This window comes from Leucoraja erinacea, chromosome 20, assembly GCF_028641065.1.
Source record: "Leucoraja erinacea ecotype New England chromosome 20, Leri_hhj_1, whole genome shotgun sequence".
Lineage (NCBI taxonomy): Eukaryota > Metazoa > Chordata > Chondrichthyes > Rajiformes > Rajidae > Leucoraja > Leucoraja erinaceus.
The window spans coordinates 8,389,792-8,411,105 of record NC_073396.1 but is presented as its reverse complement, the minus strand read 5'-3'; the positions used below and the strand labels follow the sequence as shown (position 1 = coordinate 8,411,105).

General features: G+C 37.5%; 1 protein-coding gene across 6 annotated transcripts in view; it reads right to left on the bottom strand.

The window, feature by feature from the left end:
• Window positions 1-994: 994 nt before the first annotated feature.
• pigq (phosphatidylinositol glycan anchor biosynthesis, class Q) overlaps window positions 995-21,314 on the bottom strand; it is a 37,232-nt gene continuing 16,912 nt past the window's right edge. For 4 of the 6 annotated variants that reach the window (XM_055651159.1, XM_055651157.1, XM_055651160.1 and 1 more), the window contains exons 4-12: window positions 20,654-20,774; window positions 19,135-19,257; window positions 16,934-17,060; window positions 15,499-15,652; window positions 7,903-8,014; window positions 7,134-7,214; window positions 5,697-5,811; window positions 3,766-3,827; window positions 995-3,366 (exon numbers count right to left, since the gene is read on the bottom strand). In XM_055651159.1, the coding sequence (XP_055507134.1) occupies window positions 3,214-3,366; window positions 3,766-3,827; window positions 5,697-5,811; window positions 7,134-7,214; window positions 7,903-8,014; window positions 15,499-15,652; window positions 16,934-17,060; window positions 19,135-19,257; window positions 20,654-20,774 (1,048 nt within the window). In that variant the 3' untranslated portion in view covers window positions 995-3,213. Of the gene's footprint in view, window positions 3,367-3,765; window positions 3,828-5,696; window positions 5,812-7,133; window positions 7,215-7,902; window positions 8,015-15,498; window positions 15,653-16,933; window positions 17,061-19,134; window positions 19,258-20,653; window positions 20,775-21,314 lie in introns of those variants that run through there. The other 2 variants (XM_055651161.1, XR_008725096.1) reach the window with 2 other exon arrangements.

The following is a 21,314-nucleotide window of genomic DNA, read 5'->3' as shown; positions in this document are numbered from 1 at the left end:
TCGTAACCCCTAGCAACCTCTCGTGGAACCATAGCGTTCCGCTGAACCCCGGTTGAGAAACGCTGCATTAGAGTAACAATCCTTACTATTGTTAGTGAAGTTATGGTCGTTGCACTTGATACAGAGTCCCAGGTTTGGGAGATGCTCTTCATTACATGCAGTGCCGAGGTAAAAGGTGTCACAATCTTATTAAATAGCAAAGCATGGATGTAGTTTTTGCTTTTCAATACTGAATGTAAATTCAGCTCAGTATAATTACATCGACAAATCATTTAGCTGGAAGCTTTAGAACATGAAATTACCATTTGAGGATTTAAAAACTGTCATCTTCAAATGTATTTTGTAACTGATTCAGAGTGTCATTAAATCATCAATATAATTTTTCATAAATATCTACTTAAAAGCAGATAATGTTATTGCAAACACTTGATTTATTGCTGACATGGTTTTGCAGCTTTTGGTGCAAAGGAAACTTTCAAATGTAAATTTAAAATATAAATCATCCAGGAACAGTTTATTTACTCTCTGCTGTTGTGGATGGAGCCCTCGCCCATGTCTCCCCCCATTCCTGCAGTCCTGTTCTCGCCCCTCACCCCCTCCACAGACAGAACAAGGATGTGTTGGAACTGCGAATGCTGGTTTACACCAAAGATGGACACAAATGCCGGAGTAACTCAGCGGGGCAGGCAGCATCTCTGGATAGAAGGATATGGAGGGAATGGAGAGATAATGTTTCGGGTCAGAACTCTTCCTCAGACTGACTATCGTAGAGTGGGAAAAGCTGGAAAAGTTTGTAGTTTATTGAATAAAGGAAATGTGAAATATGCTTCCCCTCCCCCCCCCCAAGATTAAAGTAATAAAATGCAAATCATGTGCTTTATACGCCACCTTTGCTTTCAAATAGCTAGTTATTATGTGTCAAGTCAATTGATGTTGTGTGAATTTCCTTTGAAACTGTTAATACAACTGTGCTGCAGAATAAAATATATACAGATGACATTGAGAGATTTTATTCACTATGCTAATCAATTTTCATTTTTATCAACAATTTGACTTTTACAAAACCAGGTAGTACAATTCTGAAAGTAATATTGTCTGCAGAAAATCAATTTGATCACATATGTGGTCAGTAATTTCACAAAATCAGACAATTCAAACTGATTTATCTACTGGAGAGTTGCACCCTAAAACCTCCGGAGAATCTCATTCCCATCTGCCTGGAAGTTACAAACAGGCATGTAATAAGTGGGGTAAAGGGAAATCATCATCAATAATTAGGCTATTGGAAACTACAAAACGTACCACATTCCCTCTGACCCGCAGTCTATGAAAACTGAAGTTTGTAAAACATCTTGTGCACATTGGACACAGCAATTCTTCCTCAGAGGAGTATAACACAGAGCTGCTATATTGTACATTTAGTATAAGGAACTGAGAACAAATTCCTGTCCCAGGGCATACAGGGAAAGACAAAGGTTGGATTTGATTGTTGGATGTTCTGTTACAGTTGTCCTAGACATTGGTGAGGCCACATTCGGAGTATTGGGTTCAGTCTTGTCACCCTGCTATAGGGAAGGTGTTGTTAAGCTGCAAATAGTGCAGAGAAGATTTACGAGGATGTTGCCAGCATTTGAGGGCCTGAGCTATTAAGAGAGATTAAGCAGGCTCGGACTTTATTCCTTGGAGCGCAGAAGGATGAGGTGTTATCCTAAAGAGGTGATCTTAGAGAAGATCTGAGTCTTTAACCTAGGGTAGGAGAATCAAGAACCAGAGGACATAGGTTTAAGGAGGACATAGTTTTCTGTGCTGTATGACAATGATCAATTTCAATTACAAATTATTCTGATACATGAATGATGCATGCATTGATAAAGAACTGAAGTTGTATGACTAAGTGAAAAATAAGTAGCCATTAGACACTAGAAATAGAAATTTGTTGTACCAAAATCTTCAGGTTTAGATATATAGTTACTAGGATTCATTAATTATACATGCAATTTTGTATATCAGCAAATGAGAATTATGGAAGAGTTTTAGTAAAAAACCCAAAAAAACAAAAGCCAGCAAACTCAGATGTACATTTCTTATATTATAAAAACAACATTGCTGATGTCATTGTTTCAGTGTGAGCTTTCAGGAAATCCCAGGCCAATGAAAGTATTCATATTACAATCTGTTAGATTCATCACAAGATCAAAAGACAATATAACCCCTTCCAGAAAATGTTATGACTGGCCCAGGAAAATAGCTTTCAGGCAAGAGCGAAGAACTATAGACATCATGTTGTGCAGAGAAGGAACACATTATTTTTAAACAATTGCATGGTAACAGGTTTGTGCTATAAAATGCATTATTAAAATATTGTATTTTTCCCGAAAAAAAGACAAACATTGTTTGGGCACGGCGATGGGTAGAGAAAGGTAACATTTAAGTCGTCCTTCTCTGTACATCTGGAAAACAACATCATAATCAAGAAGTGAGGAAAATGCAAAACTATTTAGTCAGATTGTTCCATTGCAGGCAAACACATGGTTATTATATCAGATTGACAAATATTAGTTTTCATTTTTTAAATGGGGAATTTCCCTTTTCAATTTCTCCAAAATTAATGCAGATTATACCACTGTATTCAATTGAGAGATGATTGCGTTAATTAGATTTTTTTTTTAAATGGCTCAGAATAATTGGTAAAAGAAAATTAGGATTCAGTTGGGCATTTAAAGTACCAATATGTTACTAAATACAAAAATGAAATACATGCCCTTAATGAATGAAACATGATTTTATCTAAAAACAGTGCAATAATGTTGCATACATACAGCAAACAGAAGTGCATTCTTATAAATTTCAAATCTTCTACCTAACCAATAAATGGAAAAGCATGTTTGCTCTAATGGAAGAGGTAAAATGTGGAACAGTACCCTGAGACATGGATACATTTAATATCCTAAGGGATATTTTAACATTTTATCTTTATTGTATGTTATTAAAAAAACAGCAGTATTATGTTATCTACTGGCAATTCGGCACCATAATTTTGGTAATAGTAAAATAAATCTGATATTAAAGATTTTCTTTCTTAAACAAATATGGCAATTCAACCTTATTTAGAAGAAAAAAACATATCATTTTTTAAAACAAAGAGCAATCCAGGGGTAATGCAGGAAAATGGACACGGACTTTAAGACTGCTCCCCTCTTTGACTGCATTTCCTCAGTCTTGTTTCTCATTTCTGCGTTTCCATGGATAAATCAGTCTCCCAATAAACAGCTTCTTACAAAGCGCTGCCCAGGAGTCTTTTGGATAAGAGCTGTAGGTTGGAAGTCTGTAGCGTTTGATTATCATTCCATAGGTCAACGGATTAATCTGTGGAGAACAGCAGCCATTACTTAAGCAAATGCACAAGGCTGTTTCACTTGACATTGTCTGGTCTACTTTTGTGTCATTTAATATTTCTCAGTTTGTGGCTTTGGAGAAAGCAAAAATGAGAGTATGGATGAATTTTGCTTTTACTTGGAGATAATAGTACCTGCGATATAAAACAATTGATTGCAGAAGCCCTCTCATCTATTGTTCCAGAGTTAAACAAACATCCCAGGCAGAGATGCTGCCTGACCTGCTGAGTTACTCCAGCATTTTGTGTCTTATCTTCAGTGTAAACCAGCATCTGCAGTTCCTCTTACACGTATCATGAAAGAGCCATTCTAAAAGGATATCTCTGCTTTACTCACAGATAGATGAATATGGCCATTCAGGACAACTTACCTGCATCAACAAGTGAAGAGGTTTACCAGCAACCTTCTGGAATACGTCAAACTTTACACCAGCTGAAGATAAAAACACAAAAACAGATAGAGATAAATGTCTGAAAAACATCTTCTCACTCCAAACAGTAAAAGGACACAATAATTATTTTTAGATTATATATTTTAAGCCAGGAACTAAGCAACTCTTTGGTCCCATCTTGTCAGTAATTGCCAGCAGTCCTGGTAGTTACTCCTTTAAATGAATGTCTGGGAGGTTCCTGACTATGTTCTCAAATGTGGAATTTACAGACAGCTATGGAATGCTAACTGTTAATGGGCCCCACCCACTGCAGCTCCACTGTGCTGATATTTCCCTTCCTTTATGTTGGAGGGGGGTGGAATTTATATGTTTTATAAGTGAACCTGATCGATTTCAAGGCAGCATAGGCATCATAACCCAGTGACTGAAATGGAGTGCGGGAATCGGACTCTGGTGAGTGAAAGGGAACGCCGGATCTGGGCCTGGCGAGTAAAATTGAGTGAGGGAACTGGTCCTGGCGTGTAAAAATGAAGGAACTGGTCCTTGGTGTATGAACGGAAGCATAGGAACCGTGACCCTGGTGTGTGAAAGAGAACGCAGGAAACACCACCTGGTGAGTCAGGAGCCGATTCATTGGGAACTCCCAATTTTGGAGTTCTATATTATATATATATATATATATACACCAATCTTGCAATTTGCCTTATTTCTGTATCAAGAGATGTACTAAACAGAGGTATTTGTTTAAAACCAAAAGAACCAATAGTTTATAATACTTGTGATCTCATCGATAAAGTCTAACAGGAACTTCAACAACATGAAAACCCCCGCTACAATATGGATGTGTTGAGTCTCAGTCATGAAGTCACCCGCAACAATGAAGGCTGCTTCGGGGTTGTAAGTCTGTTGTTTGCCAATGGCAGTATGCAGTTCTTTCATTGCAAGCTTAGCATTAGCATCAGGAGGAATATAGCAGTCACAACAGTGGAGGTAAAATCTCTGGGCAGATAGAACATCTAACCAAGAGGAACTCTAGGTTAGCTGAGCAGTGCCTCTCGATTATGGTGATGTCCGTGCACCATGCTTTGTTTACATAAATGCACAGACCCCCACCTCTGTTGTCCTGTCCGTTGTCTCTGTACTGTACACTGCACAATGACAATAAAGTTTGAATCTGAATCGGCAATCTATGTTGCCCAGCTTGCCTTTGCAACAGTAAATATCAACTGTACTAAACCTGCCAGAAAAAGTTTGGTGGAATTCAGACCGAACAAATTTACAATGCACGTTTCAAATACTAGCATTGAAGATTTATAGTTTCAGAATGTAACTGTTTGAGTTGAATAAAATTGAGAATTTTATTTATGTCCTTTTTCTCTGTCTCACAATATTATATTTATTATGCTCTTTATTTTATTTTTATATGTTTACAGAGAACTATAAATTCTGATTTATATTTTCTGGTGCAGATTCAGTTTGCCTCAATAAGGATACTTTAATCTGACTAGTATATGGAGGATATGGATACCTCATGAATTCCGTAGATCCTCTTGGTGCATAGCACTGAAATGGATCACTGTGTGTTGACAAAAATATGCGTGGAATAATTTGCAAATGCTGCTCTTTTGACAATGATCAAAATCAGTTTGGTTTAGTTTATTGTCATGTGTACCGAAGTACAGTGGAAAGCTTTTGTTGCGTGCTAACCAGGCAGCAGAAAGACAATACATCATTATAATCGAGTCATTTACAGTGAGAGATTTTAAAGTGTGGAGCTATTATAATGAGTGATTGTAGATCTGCTTCTGTGGCTGGCAGGCAAATAGTCGCTTGGGTTGGGCGCCATCTTGATAACCAATGCCAATGTTACTAACAGATTAAAACCAAATTAATTCAGCTTTTAACAATACCTGCAAGGACGTAAGGTCGGCACAGTCTGAGTCCTAATGCGTATAATGGGAGAGAGTTAATGAGGTCCACGAGCAAGTGAATGAAACCCTGAATTACCACCACCACCAATCGTAGCTGTTGATAAAAGAAAATAAAGGCAGAAGGTCTGTCAATAAATACAAGACACAAACATAAATTGGTTATAATTCACCTAACCTTTTGGTTACTGTAAAACCTATTGGCAACGGGTGGCACGGTGGTGCAGCGGTAGAGTTGCTGCCTTACAGCACCAAACACCTCGGTTCGATTCTGACTACAGTCTGTATGGAGTTTGTACATTCTCCCTATGACCTGCATGCGTTTTCTCCGGAAGCTCCGGTTTCCAACCACACTCAAAAGACGTACAGGTTTGCAGGCTAATTGGCTTGGTATAAATGTAAATTGTCCCTAGTGTGTGTAGGAAATGTTAGTGTGCTGGTTGGCACGGACTTGATGGACCGAAGGGCGTGTTTCCGCGCTGTATCTCTAAACTAAACTGTCCTTTGACCTATTGTATGCTTCAGGAACACAGATAGACAAGTTAAAGCAGTGGATGGGTACCACCAATCATGCAAAACCCTCCAAACCATTGGCAGGCTAAGCAAAGCAATGTCCAAGCTCCACCCAGGACTACATTTGTTGACGAGCTTGGCCACAGACACATGATGAAACACCCCAAGGTCTGTCATAGTATGAGATAACTAAAAGAACAAAAAAAACATTCCAAGAATGTTCTTAAGACCTCTTTGGAAATAAATGCAACATCTTCACTGACTCATGGAACTCCTTGGTCCTGACCAATCAAATGAGAAAAGGCACATCCAGAGAGACATTCAGAACCTCCACTTTCTGTCAGGAGCTCTTGGAAACAAAAATGAGGGAAGGGAAAACTACTAGGCACGATGTCGTACTGGAGACGCAAGGAACTGCACTTGCTGGAATCTTGAATCAAGTCAGCGGGACTGTTAGCATCTACGGAGGGAATGGACAAACGATGTTTCCAGGTCGGGAACCTTCTTCAGACTCTAATGAAGAGTGCCAACCCAAAATATCGCCTGTCCATTCCCTCCACAGTTGTTGCCTGACCCACTGAGTTATTCCGGCATTTTGCGTTTAATCATGTCAAGTACTTCCTGCCAAGGTCTGTAGATCTTGCATGGGCTTCATCAGCCACCTTAGAACTCATAGAAATGGCATGGAGGTCATTCATTCTCAATCCTGATTGCCTATGATGTAAAACCTACCCCATAAATACATAAAGAAGCAACATTATAACTTCATTTCTAACCATGGTCTGACAGAGCGTGAATCATGTGCCACAGCTGCAGCATAATGTAAAGCATGGAAGAGGATTTTCACACAAATTGTATCACTAATATCTCATTCAAGCTCACTGAAGTACAACCAAAGCTCATTACCAGTGTAAAGACGAGGTAATACAGCGCTGTCGTTGGCAAGAGGAACAGGAGAACTGTGAACAGTAATGTCCCAATAAACAACTGCAAACAAAACAAAAATAAAAGACATGAATGAATGTTACATAAAATTCTGCAATTTTTAGCTTTAAAAAATGATGCACCATTTTCCATTTTTATATTAAAAAAACAATATTTTTAAATCCCCACAGCTCCCTGACTGCTGAAGTTCCCACTGGAGAAGGCTACAGAACACCACAGTTTAGAATTATCTAATTCTGATATGATATTCAAGCTTAAGATCAATATATATTTGGACACTTGCAGACCAAGGGAATGCAGAAATTGAGGAAAAGTCTGCTTGTGGATTAAGTTTAGCCTTTACTTCAGTGGATGGGTGCAAATAGTTCAATGGATTACTTCTAGCCCTTCTCCCTGTGTTTTAAGCCCTGAATCTGAAGTCCAATGTGCTACAGCAGAGGACACTTTAATCTGCTTGAAAGTCATTTTCAATTAAATGCAAAGTCTAATGTGCAGAAAGGTTGTAAAGTATTGGCTGTGCCTATCTGTACACATTTACAACTTTATGAATGCTTTGATCACTTGTTTTTATGTTTTGGGAAATATCATATGATCCCATATGTATCGTGAATGAGATGCTATAAACCAGAAATCATGGCACAAATTTTGCTGATGATAATTACACAAAGATACCAACATTTTCTGGTATCTCTATCACTCAAGAACTATGCATATCGTAAAAACACTCTACCTGATCTAAATCATAACTGCAGGAGTCCACACGCTGCCTCAGAACATTCCATTTCTTCCCTCTGAACAACCGCCAGAGAGATGACAAGCCATAGATCTTCAAACAATAGATTCTAGATGCAAGGAATGTATTAAACGTTATGCTTTACAAATGGAGACTTTAAAGCAGAGAGAAAATATCCTTATGGAATGTGGGCAGATTCTAAAAAAATATTTAAAAAAAAGACAAGATTTTTCTTTTGAAAGCAAAATGTTTTGTTCATGTATAACATGTATTCTGAAACTGTCCTGAGATAGAGACATGGGCATTGCGGAAATTCTATTACAAGCCTTCAAATATGCAGCCTCGGTTTTGATGGATGACACTGCTACAAGATTAAAGAAACATTCTCAGAAACAGGCTGAAATTTACTCAGTTTGCAGAAATGCTTCTGACCTCTTAAAAACTCAATCATTTCAACTTGAAATCTTTTTTTCATATTTTTGTCCTGCACTTAATTTTTTTTTTCATTCGCCCTGTTCACATAACTTCTGTCACTTTCACACTAATACATTGTAAAATGTATTTTAAATGTTTAAAGAATGGATTGTTGGTGAATATTTTAGCAAGTCTCTAAGTACTTTTACATCTCTGTGAAGAAAAGCAGTTGTGAGCTCAGTTTATTACATGTCATTTTCTTGTTAATATTTCAGGAAACTATTCAGGAAACTATTATTCAAATGCAATGCAGTGCCATTCAGCCGTAATAACTTAAAAACATCTTTATGCGACAAACCAAGACCTTTATTTCATTTCAAAGTAATTTTTAAAACATTATCATGATTATGTTGAACCTGTATTCCAAGCTGTCTTTTTCCATTAAACCTGTACTGAATGCGTGATGATTTATTCAGCAATGAAGCAATAAAAATTAAGAATATTAGCACTACAAAAGATTAAGATGTACTGTATGCCGATGCTTTAAAAGATAAAGGAAGGCAGTGAGCAAGAGTTTTGGACAAAATACAGATAATTAAATACATGTCAGCAGAGACAAAGGCAGAGAGAGCAATAAAAAGACAGAAATAACCAAAAGTAATTACAGGGCATTTTTTTTTCAATAAAAGAAATATCAATAATAATGCTGCATGGGATCAATAATAAAAAGTTGTCACCAATTTTCACAGTCACCATTGAATATCTGCAGTACTTTACCACTGTTCCAACCACTTGTCATTTGCTTGAAACCTTGAGATACCTAGGGGACATTTGAGGTTGTAAACTAAAGATAGACATAAAAAGCTGGAGTAGCTCAGCAGGACAGGCAGCATCTTTGGATAGAAGGAATGGGTAACGTTTCGGGTTGAGACCCTTCTTCAGACTGAAGTGAAAATAAAGATATATATTTCCCCAATACAATGGGTAAAGGGATGCATATACTAGCAATGTTACAAAATTTTGAGATTTAAAAAATCAAGTCTGCAATTTATCCCATCAGATAAAGCATAACAATAAGTTTAATTTGACACCAAATTCACTTTCATATCTCAAGTATTAAAAATGTTATGACCATTTTCATACTCGGAAATTAGCATCTTGTTCCCTATTGATTTTCAATGGACATTACAAAAAAGCTGTGATCTTGGATTGTCAAACGCCCATTTCTTAAGGAAAGATTAACATTTTTAAATAGCCCAAGTGTCCAAAGATTATTCACAAATAATTCACAATATAACATGATTTTTATATCTAATTTACATTAATTTATAGGCCAAATGGAAGGAATTTAGTGTTCAATTGCTGTAAATAAATGCCCATTTAAATCGGCTTTCTAGTGGGTTCATGTGGAACGCGCTGGTTTAGAATGTTGACATAGCGCTGGATTAGTGCCCTCAAATGCCGAGAAAAATACTGCGGGATATAAAAAGCCCAAAATGAACCACTCGCTATAGATAACTTGATATATAGGGTTATATATATGCCCCATTTAATGTAAAAATAAGGTACATACCTTTAATTGTTTGCTCTATAAAACCCTGGGGCTGCGAGAGGTTGCGGAATTAAACATTAATTTTAAAACTATTAGAACTATATTATCGAGGCCTATAAAACTAATAATACCTTTTGCGACCGGGTCTTGCAGCGATTTTTCGTTAATGATTTACTAGGCTGAACATGTGCGATTAGTACAGCCTAGTAAAAATCGCGTTTTAAACCCGCCCCCTCCAAACAGCGCCAAAATCGCCGACATGGCTGAGGGCAGATTCCCAATGGCGATTCAGGTAGGTTTTGTAACATACCTACATATACATTCAACTGGAGTGGAACCAAGCCAGAGATTCCAGAATTGCTCGAAACAGGCCCACTTCGAGATCAGAATGATTTTTCTGGCTTACAATTTTACAATAATCCATTCAATTTCTTTTGACTGGACCAAATACTCTTTTAACTCTTCAACACTTCTTTTTTGATTTAGCTACTTCAGCCGCCATCGGAGATTGACTGTTCGGTAATGAGAACTTCAATGTAAATAATGCGTGACTATCAAAATGGATCTGGCCGAAAAGTGGGGCAGGCGGGGCAGAAGTGTGACTGATTTCAACAGACTTTATTTTGTGAAAAATCATTACCGTGGCCTTTAAAGAGTTGACATATTTATTTAGGCAAGGCTCCGCAAACAAAAGGTTGGTTCAGGTTTTGCAAATCAAAATATTTTCCATCTTTCAGAGTAGTAGGATCAATGTTTCATTCAAAAAGTTAAAGTCGCATTTGTAAGTGCATGGGAAGAACAACTTTCAATCGGAACTATATTTGGCAAAAGGAGAAACCTAAATATTCCTTCTTCTTCGCTTAAAAGGTGTACAATGGAAGAAAATACTCATGTTCAAAGTATTCCCACACTGGAGACAAACCGTAATTCATTAAGAGCAGGATTGAGTTCCCATTTGAAGAAATTGAACCTACACTGACAAAAAATAACCATTGCCTATAATTGCTGCTTTGAATTTGTTGCATTATTTTTATTTTAGGAACTATGTCTTTTGGTCCTCATTTATGAATAAGCCTCGATTTTCTCGTAGACACAAAATGCTGGAGTAACTTAGCGGGACAGGCAGCATCTCTGGAAAGATAGAATGCGTGACGTTTCGGGTCTAGACCCTTCTTCAGACTGAGTCAGGGGAAAGGGAAACTAGAGATATGGAAGGGTACAAAGAGAATGGAAGGTGTGAAAAGGACAGATCAAAGCAGATGATGCTCCAAGGAAATGTAGAATGGTTAATTGTTGGTTGAGGGGAAGGTGACAACGAGGTATACAATTATCTTGTGCTGTGTTTGGTTTCTCTCCCTGATTCAATCGCCTTCTCCATCAAACAGTGCCACTTAAACCTAAAGACAGTAAAAGTGAAATGAAAATAAAGCAATTTAGAGAATTTTACTAAATATGAGAATCTCCAATATAAAAGTGCTTCGAAGAACAAGAAAGCCAAAAAAGTTCTGATTGCAATAATGGCTAACCTAATTACTTTCAATCGCTTCCCATCTGTGTTATAAACTGCAAAATCTAAGGCTAATATACAAAGATAAAGTTTCATTTTATTGAACTATTCAGCATGACATTTACACATCCGCAAAATTCGCATATTCTCAAAATTTGCAGCCCTCTGCAATTTCATAATGTCTGTCAGCATGAGAAATCAGAATATAAAGTACCAGAAAGCATTTCAATATTCAACATGCACACAATTTGTAACACTGCAACATCTGTCAAACAGTGCTTCTTTATGCCATGTAGAAATTGCTTGTAAGGAACATATTTTCTTCCTGGAAACAGTGACTGAAAAGTACCTTTGTTTGAGAAATAAAAACTCCAATTGGTACACATTGATTGAACCGTGTACAACTAACAATGGCCTTCTGCTCTCAAGTATAAGCCTTCCAGATCAGGATAGCGAAAGACAGCAGTAGCATTCACAAGAAATGTTAATACTGGCAACAAAGCTAATAATATTGAATGGTACATAATGGCTGATGTTATCATTAATTTGTGGTCAGAATTACAAAAGGTCACAGAGTACAAGCCAAAAGTGCTGCAGTTGCAACATTCTCACAAGCATGGGCAAGCTGGGTTGGAAATGTGAGTAGCATTTTAGAATATGCAATCAAAATGATGCAACAGATATCGCCAAAAGGTTTATTGACATACAGTTGCCTCCATATTGTTTGGGACAAAGACACATCATTTATTTATCTGTTTAAGAAGGAACTGCAGATGCTGGAAAATCGAAGGTACACAAAATATCTGGAGAAACTCAGCGGGTGCAGCAGCATCTGTGGAGCGAAGGAAATAGGCAACGTTTCGGGCCGAAAGGTCTGAAGAAGGGTTTCGGCCCGAAACGTTGCCTATTTCCTTCGCTCCATAGATGCTGCTGCACCCGCTGAGTTTCTCCAGCTTTTTTGTGTACCTTCATTTATTTATTTGCCTCTGTACTCCACAATATGAGATTTGTAATACCCTGTGGTTAAAATGTACATTGTCAGATTTTATTAAAGGGTATTTTTATACACTTTGGTTTCACCATGTAGAAAATACAGCTGTGTTTACAGTCCCCTCCCCATTTCAGGGCACCATAATGTTTGGAATGCATGGCTTCACAGGTGTTTGTAATTGCTCAGGTGTGTTTAAATGCCTCTTTAATGCAGGTATAAGAGGAACATCTAGTCTTTCCTCCAGTCTCTCCATCATCTTTGGAAACTTTTATTGCTGTTTATCAACATGAGGACCAAAGTCGTGCCATTATGCCATTATGCGAATGAGAAACAAGAATAAAACTGTTAGCAAAACCGTAGGCTTACCAAAATCAACTGTTTGGAATTAAGAAGAAAGACTTCATGAACAGAAATACAGAGGCCACACCGCAAGATGCAAACCACTGATTAGCTGCAAAAATAGGATGGCCAGGTTACAGTTTGGTAAGAAGTACTTTAAAGAGCAACCACAGTTCTGGAAAAAGGTCTTGTGGACAGATGAGACGAAGATTAACTTATATCAGAGTGATGGCAAGAGCAAAGTATGGAGGAGCAAGGGAACTGTCCAAGATCCAAAGCTAATGCCATATATCTTTAACATTCATAATTTAATATTACAAATCAGTAAAAGAAAAATATCTATTCCTCTTCGTACAATGCACCTCCCTTAAATTTCAGTAAGCAGCTGAACTATAAAATCGCTTGCTGTTCAATTGTTTTATTTTATTGACATTTTCCATAAAAATGTCTGAAAATTTCCTCTGGGGAACTTGGAAGATGAGCATTTCACTGAAATTTTTTTTTTTGTATTCTCAGATGGGATAGAGGTGAGGTCAGTGAACAAGCCTTACTAAATGTTTAAGTGAGGTCAGTGAACAAGCCTTACTAAATTACTAAATCATTGCTTTTTCCAGATTGCCAAAAAGCTATTAATGTAAAAAAACAAATAAGTTTCACAGGATAGTTCCTGGAGCCAAATGACCTTGTAAATAAAAGCTTTTCTTCGTTTGCCCTGAAAAGTGCATATGTGTGTATTTGTTGGGAAGACAAGACAGACAGGGTAAGGCTCAGCAGAAATGCTTACTTGAGTAGCGTATTAATATTTATGGTCTTGTTTCAGAAGTAAAGAATGATCAATGTATCTGAAGGAGTGCTGACACTTCTACAACTGCATCTCAGTAAGAACAGCCATTTTAAAACAAACACAGAAATCTGGGATTTTAAATACCTGCATAGATGGCCTAAAACCGTGACACGAGATAAAGAAGGCTAGTATAAACTATTTACCCAAGGAGTTGTATTATTTATTTTTTTTAATTAAAAAAAGAGATTGAGTAATGCTGGCTCACCAGTTATCTTTAAACTACTTCTGTCAACTTCTGACAATTCCAACACAGTGACTAGATTACTACACTGGTCATCTTGAGGTCGGGAAATGAATGCTGGTTGAAATGACAAACCAGAAAATCAAGTTTGAATCCCCTCCAAGACTGCTGATAAAGTTACATTTAGTTAAGTGTAAAACAATTCTAAAAAAAAATTAAAAAATTCTAAAAACCCATTTGATTCACTAATACACTGCACTACAGGTCAAGAGATCTGGTACCACACGTGATCACGCCTCTTTGTAACTCTGGATCCAAAGCAATATAGTTGACTCTAAACTCCCCTGTGAAATGGCCTAGCAGGTCAGTCTATTACTGAGACCAATAAAACAATATATTGACCCAACAGCTGAATTTAAACATAACAAAGCACCTCTTGCCACAGGTGACTGTGTATAAAAATATATTCAAACTCTTGTACTCAATATCTTAATCAATAAACCAAATGTGACAAACATCTTCTTTATGGATCTTTGCACATGTGCCCTTATTTTCCTCTGTTCTACAACAGTCCCCAGGACTCTGCTATTTACTGTGAAAGTCCTTTACTGGTTTGTCCCAAAATACAACACCTCGCATTTACCTGAATTAAACTCTATCTACCATCGCTTGGCCCAGTTGATCAAGATTTTGTTGTTATGGTAGATAACCTTCTCCACTGTCCACTTTACCAAACAAATTTAGCATCATCCCCAAACTTACTAACAATGCCACCTACAGTCACATTCAAATCATTAATATAAATAATAAATAACAGTAGATCCAGCTATGATACTTGTTGTACATTACTTGTTAATATTCTAATGCATTGACTTTAGGAAGGTGAATGACAAGGTACTGCACGCAGTAGGCTGGTCTGATACACAATTTGTTAAATGTTCTAACCTTCCACCAAATAATTGTTTTTTCAATGAAATTGTTTTGTCTTGAACTGTAAATAGGAAATTTTTAAAAATCACTTTTGGTTCATGTGCAAAGCAGAAGAACAACATATATTTTTGATCCAACACTGACCTCTCGGTTCTTATTCGATCACAGTTTATCGATCACAATCGATTAAATTAGTCTACATCATACTTTGAACTAATATTAAAGATGCAAGAGCAGAAAAAGGAAGCATCACAAAATATTTAGGTGCAGTAGTTTCTGAAGCAAAAGCATCAATTTTGAACTGTACTCGTCGTAGCACAGAGAGAAAAATGAGGAGCAACAGCACCATCTAGTGAATACAATAACCAGTTATTCAGAAGCAACGGTTTCAAAATTAAATCCAGGCAGGTTAAAGCCATTTGTAGCCTGTGCATTATTAAAACTAATCATGAATAATTAATACAAACTCCATCACAGCAGTACTTCTGACTTCAAAACCGGTTTTAAAGTTCCATACAAAAATATTTGATGTAGTGTTTAAGATTATAATTTCAATAGCATTTATTATTTTACATTATTTAAAGAAATGGCTATACCTTTTTTTAAAATATTGTTATGGCAATCTTGGCCAGTTTATTTGGTAAAATACAGATCTGAATGCTGATTCTTTGACATGAAATAAACATCACTGTCTAATTGGGATGTATAAGACTAATGACCATCTCTGAACATAACAAATGATTTTTTTCTACGTCGAAATTTTCTGGTCTTTCATTTTCAATTTTTGTGTTCCTAACTATAAATCTATAATTCTTGAAAAAGGTTGACACCTTACCTGGCCCCATATACATAAAAACAGTAGATGTGAAATGTCAGCAAGGCAATAATGTCAGAACCAATGGATAACGCCACTGTCAAGCCTAGACACGCTGATAGTCCAACATACCACAGGATCATCTCAATAAATGGAGACATCAGATGGATATAACCTGTAGAATAAATACACGCTGAATTGGCATCATGACACTGATCAAATTATTACTTGTTTAGAACATTACTTAGAAAGAAAAATAATTCAAATTAGTTCAGGGAAATGTGCAATAAAAGATGAATAAACTGACTACTCTTAAGCAACCAGACAAAGGAGAACTGATATCCAATAATTGACCCATGTAGACAGGAGTAACTGCAGACTCTGGTTTGCAAAAAAAAGACACATAGTGCCGGAGTAAGTCAGTGACACGCAGCATCACTAGAGAAGTCTGGAGACCCGAAACGTCGTCTCCAGAGATGCTGCCTGACCCGCTGAGTTACTCCAGACTTTGTGTCTTTTTCCAGCAATTTACCAATTCCTGTTGAGGCTCATTAAGCCATTGGGCTGTCAATTATGGCTTTGTTGAAAGATCTGTTGTTCCCCAATTTAGTACATACAAGGCAAAATATGTGCGCTAATGAATAGTCAGTTTCAGTCAAGGTCTTACCTTTGCATTATCTGCCATTATTGAAAACATGAAGAAAATAAGGCAAGTCCAAGCCAGATACAGGATTCAGAAAGTAGATCTGGGGCGGTACAATGGCACGGTGGTAGAGTTGCTGCCTTACAGTGCCAGAGACCTGTAAGGGTCAATCCTGACTATGGGTACTGTCTATATGGCGTTTGTACGTTCTCCCTGTGACCACGTAGGTTTTCTCCGGGTGCTCTAATTTCCTTCCACACTCCAAAGACGTGCTGGTTTGTAGGTTCATTGACTTTGGAAATTTGTAAAATAATGGTCCCTAATGTGTAGGATCGTGTTATTGTACGGGGTGATCGCTGGATGGCACGGACTCAGTGGGCAAAAGGGACGATTTCTGTACTGTAACTCTAAAGTCTAAAAGTAAATTATAAATTGCCTTCCAATGTTTGCATGCACAAACGAAAATTGAAGAAGTGGCTCCTAGTTGCATAGACATATTTGCGTTAGTCCATTAAAATAAGTCAATAACTGGTTGTTATGCAACTCTTTCATATTTTGATATATAATTGAAAATGGATCGATTACTGCATGAAAGAGCGCAACTACACGCATGACTCAATTTCTAGACAAAGGCAACCACTTCAAAGCGACTGATGGCTCTGCTGAGGCGTATTATTTGTCATCCACATTTAGAAGTTTGCAAATGATTATTTATGCTTTGATAATTGCAGGTCTAAACTAACCCATATTGCACTTCTCTGAAATGTCAGGCAACTTAAAGTTTCAGAGGAGCTGATGCAAAAAGAAACTTACTTATCCAAAGATGGATGTGATAAAGAAAAAAATGTCCCAGTACTTCGTCTAGTGCTTTGTTCATCTTCAAACCAGCTGGAGCTCCCATCAGCCACTCCAACAGTATCTCTAACTCTTTCGCAATATGCTGTTGTCACAAAACATAATTGTTAATTCATGTCACATTGTCACACATTTTTAAGCATTTTGAACACTCACAGGAATAAGTTTTCCCATTTCATAGCATCAGCTTTTGATGCAATATTTTAATAATTAGTTAATAATTAGTTCATATAGCCAGAATAATTATTGCTATATTTTCAACATTTGTTTACTGTAAGCCAAGCAGCAAAATCTGCCGCTGAGTTTGATGTATCCTGCTTATTATGTGATATATTACACTTATAATGTCAGGTTTCATTAAATCTAACAATATCGACAACACAATTCACACCACCCATACAATTTAGCTTAAATGTAGTTTAACCAATGATTAATCATATTTTCGAGTCCCTTACAAATGTACTGTAATGTTTTGACTTTCATCAGGGTTTGATAAAGCACAGAAGCAAAACAGAAGCCAGAGGGATCGAAGGGCCAGTAACACCACAGATATATAATTGCTTTAGAGATGAAACTTTGCATTTTGCACTGTACAACTGTTGCTTTGCAAGGTGACAATAAAGGATGATGAAACACAGTTGTAGTAAAGGACCTTTCAATATACTGAAGGAATACATAGAGTTTACCACAGATGAGTACTAAAATACTGCTGTTTTTGATGTACATTAATGCCTTAGAGTTGGGGTACAGAACACATTGCCAAAACTTGGAGATTGCACAAAACATGGAAATGTAGTAAACTGGGAAAAAGATGATGTTACCATTCAAGATGCCAAAGAAGGCTGATGGCATGGCAGATACAGCAGTTAAATATTAATGTAGCAATGTGTGATGTGAAAACATTTTGTTGGATAGAATGAGAACAACTATAGACACTGTGTAATTTTAAAGAAGCACGAATCTTCGAAATTTTAACAAAACTGTAAATAAAAGGTTTCAAAGGTCTGTTTATTGTCACGTGCACCAATTATGGTACAGTAAAACTCAATATACTAACCTTATATGAAATACTAATTTGGAGTACCGCCAATTGGAGTATTGTGTGTAATGCAGGGCAGGACAATTTAGGAAGAGTGAGAATGCTTGAGTTAATGGAGTTTTATGTGAATGATTTCAGAACTGAGGGATTACAGGAGTCTTCGCACAGAAATAGGCCCTATGGCCCAACTTGTTCATGTGAACTGACCTGAGCTAGACCCACTTGCCTGCATCTGGCCCATATCCCTCTAAAATGTCCCTATCCAAGTACCTGTTCAAGTGTCTTTGAAATGTTGTAATTATATTTGCCTCAAACATTTCTTCGCACTACCATCTCATATACGCATCACCCTCCATGTGAAAAAGTTGCCAATTAGATCCCTTTTAAATCTTTCTCTTCTCATCTTAAACCCATGCCCTCCAGCTTTAGGCTCCTCTAGCCTGGTGAAGATAATTTAGCTCTTCTCCTTATCTATGCTCCTCATGATTTTTAAACCAATGCAAGATCACCCCTCAGCCAGCTATGCTCCAGAAATAACGTCTAAGCATATCTCCTTATGGCCTTTAAAGCCCTTTATCTTCTTTAAAACCTTTCGTTCTTGGTAATAGCCTCATAAATCTTTTCTTTCCACTCTGTCCAATTTAATGGATTTAACATCCTTCCCATAGCAGAGCAACCAGAACAGTACGCACTACTACAAATTTGGCCAAATTTAGTCTTGCATGCTGTAACATGATGTCCTGTACTGAATATCCTTACAAGTAAAGAAAAGCCGGAGACCCAGGTTCGATCCTGACTATGGGTGCTGTCTGTTCAGAGTTTGTATGTTCTCCCCGTGACCTGTGTGGGTTTTCCTCGAGATCTTCGGTTTGCTCCCACTCCAAAGATGTATAGGTTTGTAGGTTAATTTGGCTTGTTAAATGTAAAATTGATCCCTTGTGTATGTATGGTACTGTTAATGTGCAGGGATCGCTGGTAGGCGTGTATCCGATGGGCCGAAGAGCCTGTTTCCACACTGTATCTCTAAACTAAACTAAACTAAATCAACTCTTATGCACAAAACTTGTTGCAGTCCAACAGTCAGGAGAAAAACCCTCTACCACCACCCTCTATCTCGTACCTTCAATCCCATCCTGGATCCCATGTGCTCTAACCCTTCAGACCAGCTTATCAAGCAGTACCGATTGAAAGGCCCGACTAAAGTCCTTGAGGACTTCTCCACACTGTCCTCGTTAATCTTCCTCTTAGGATGAGAAGAAGATTAGTAAACTTGTTCAAAATCATTATTGCTTAAAAAAATAAATAAGAGCTATTTCCAGTGTTTAAGTCAACTACTACAGGGCATAAAAGCTAATGGTAAAAAAACCCTAGAAAGACAGATGAACGTTTTATTAACTACACACATCATATAGCTGAGTCTATGACAGACTTCACAATGAAATTGAATAAATATTTGGAAAGAAAAAAAGATTGTAGGAATATGGGTAAATAGCAAAGATAGAAGGTACAAAGTGCTGGAGTAACCCAGCAGGCCAGGCAGAATCCCTGGAGAACATGGATAGGTGATGTTTTGGTGTTTCAGGTCAGGACTCTTTCATCAGATTGATTGTGGGAAGGGAGGAGAAAAAAGCTAGAAGAGAGGAGTGGCATAGCAGGTAATAGGCAAACACATGCGAGAGAGGTGTTTGATAGGTAGATGGTTGGACAGAGATGAAAAAAAGTGTGAGATAAAAGGATTGAAGAGTTGCGAATTATGAAGCCAGAGGAAGGAATGTAGGTGGAGGGGAGAAATAGGTGCGAGTTCAGGTGGGGCACAGGGAATGGGAGTGGTCATTAGAAGTTACCTACTAAAACTGGAGAATTCAATGTTCATAACGTTGGATTGTAAACTACCAAAGTGGAATGTGAGGTGCTGTTTCTTAGTTTACATGTAGCTTGACTCTGGCAATCGAGGAGGCCCAGAACAGAAAGGTCAGTGTGGTAGTGGGAAGCGGAGTTAAAATGGTGAGCAACCGGCAGATCCAGTTGGCCTTGAACACTTGAATGTTCTTTTAAATAACTCCACCAGCTGAATGTTCTCCCTGTGTGCTCCACAATGATTCTATGCTCTGGCTAGGAAGTCAAATTTGATAACATCTACATACAAACGTTATCGAGTATCTGTATCCTTCATTCCAGAATAGCAAGCCAGAGCTACTCAAACTAAAATTCAACTTCTGGTGATATACACGACTGAAGAATAACATTACTAATAGAATTATCACAGAACATGTAATTTCCTCATGATAAAAGTGTAAAGGGCCTGTTCCACTTAGGCAGCTCTTTAGGCGACTGCCAGGGACTAGTTTTAATGGAATTCATCTACAACACTGGCGACAACCTACAACACTTACGACAACCTACAACAGCAAAAATTGTCGCCATTGTCGCTGAAAATGTTTCAACATGTTGAAAATTTTGTGGCAGTCGCCCCAAAAAATTGCCTAAGTGGGACAGGCCCATTAGTGATCACAAAAGGTGATGTCCAATGTTTGTGTTTCTTTAGCCCCCAGAACAATAAGAATATAAATGGTGTCAAATTTTCTCTCAACAGATCATCAATTAAACATTTTATCCTTAATTGATATAAAATGTCTTACATCAGCAGCTGGGATGAGAGCATCCGCTAACTGGCCAATACGATTCTGCTGATAAAGCCATGAGATCAGCAACATTCCAAGGCCCACATCAATTAGGAATGAAACAAAGAGGTTGGCTTTTCTGGAAATTAAATTAAAAAAGGTTTTCTAGCACATTTGCAAATGTTTCCTAATTCACATCAATAACCAAAAACCTTAATACAATGGCAAATAATTTTTGGTAACAATGAAACTTCATAACAATTGATAGCACAAGAGTTCAGAGTTTCTAAAATAGATTCCCAGAAATCTTACAAATTCTTAATGGCAAAGCAAATGATCAACATAAAGATAAAATGTAATAGGTCACTATCCACAGTTCGGCACTGTACATTTGATAAGGTGCCGCATCAAAACATTGCAAAGTAATATATTACCGTGGTTAGAAGATCCGTGGGTGAACAGGAAATGAACAGGTAGAGAACACAGGTTTAAGGTGAGGGTGGAATGATTTAATGGGATCCTGAGGGACAACTTTTTACACAAAGGGTGGTGGGTCTATGGGGCAGGAACTATCACAACGTTTAGAAAATATTTAGACAGGTACATGGATAGGATAGGTTTAGGGGGATATGGACCAAACACAGGCAGGTGAGACCAGTGTAGATGGGGCATATTGGTC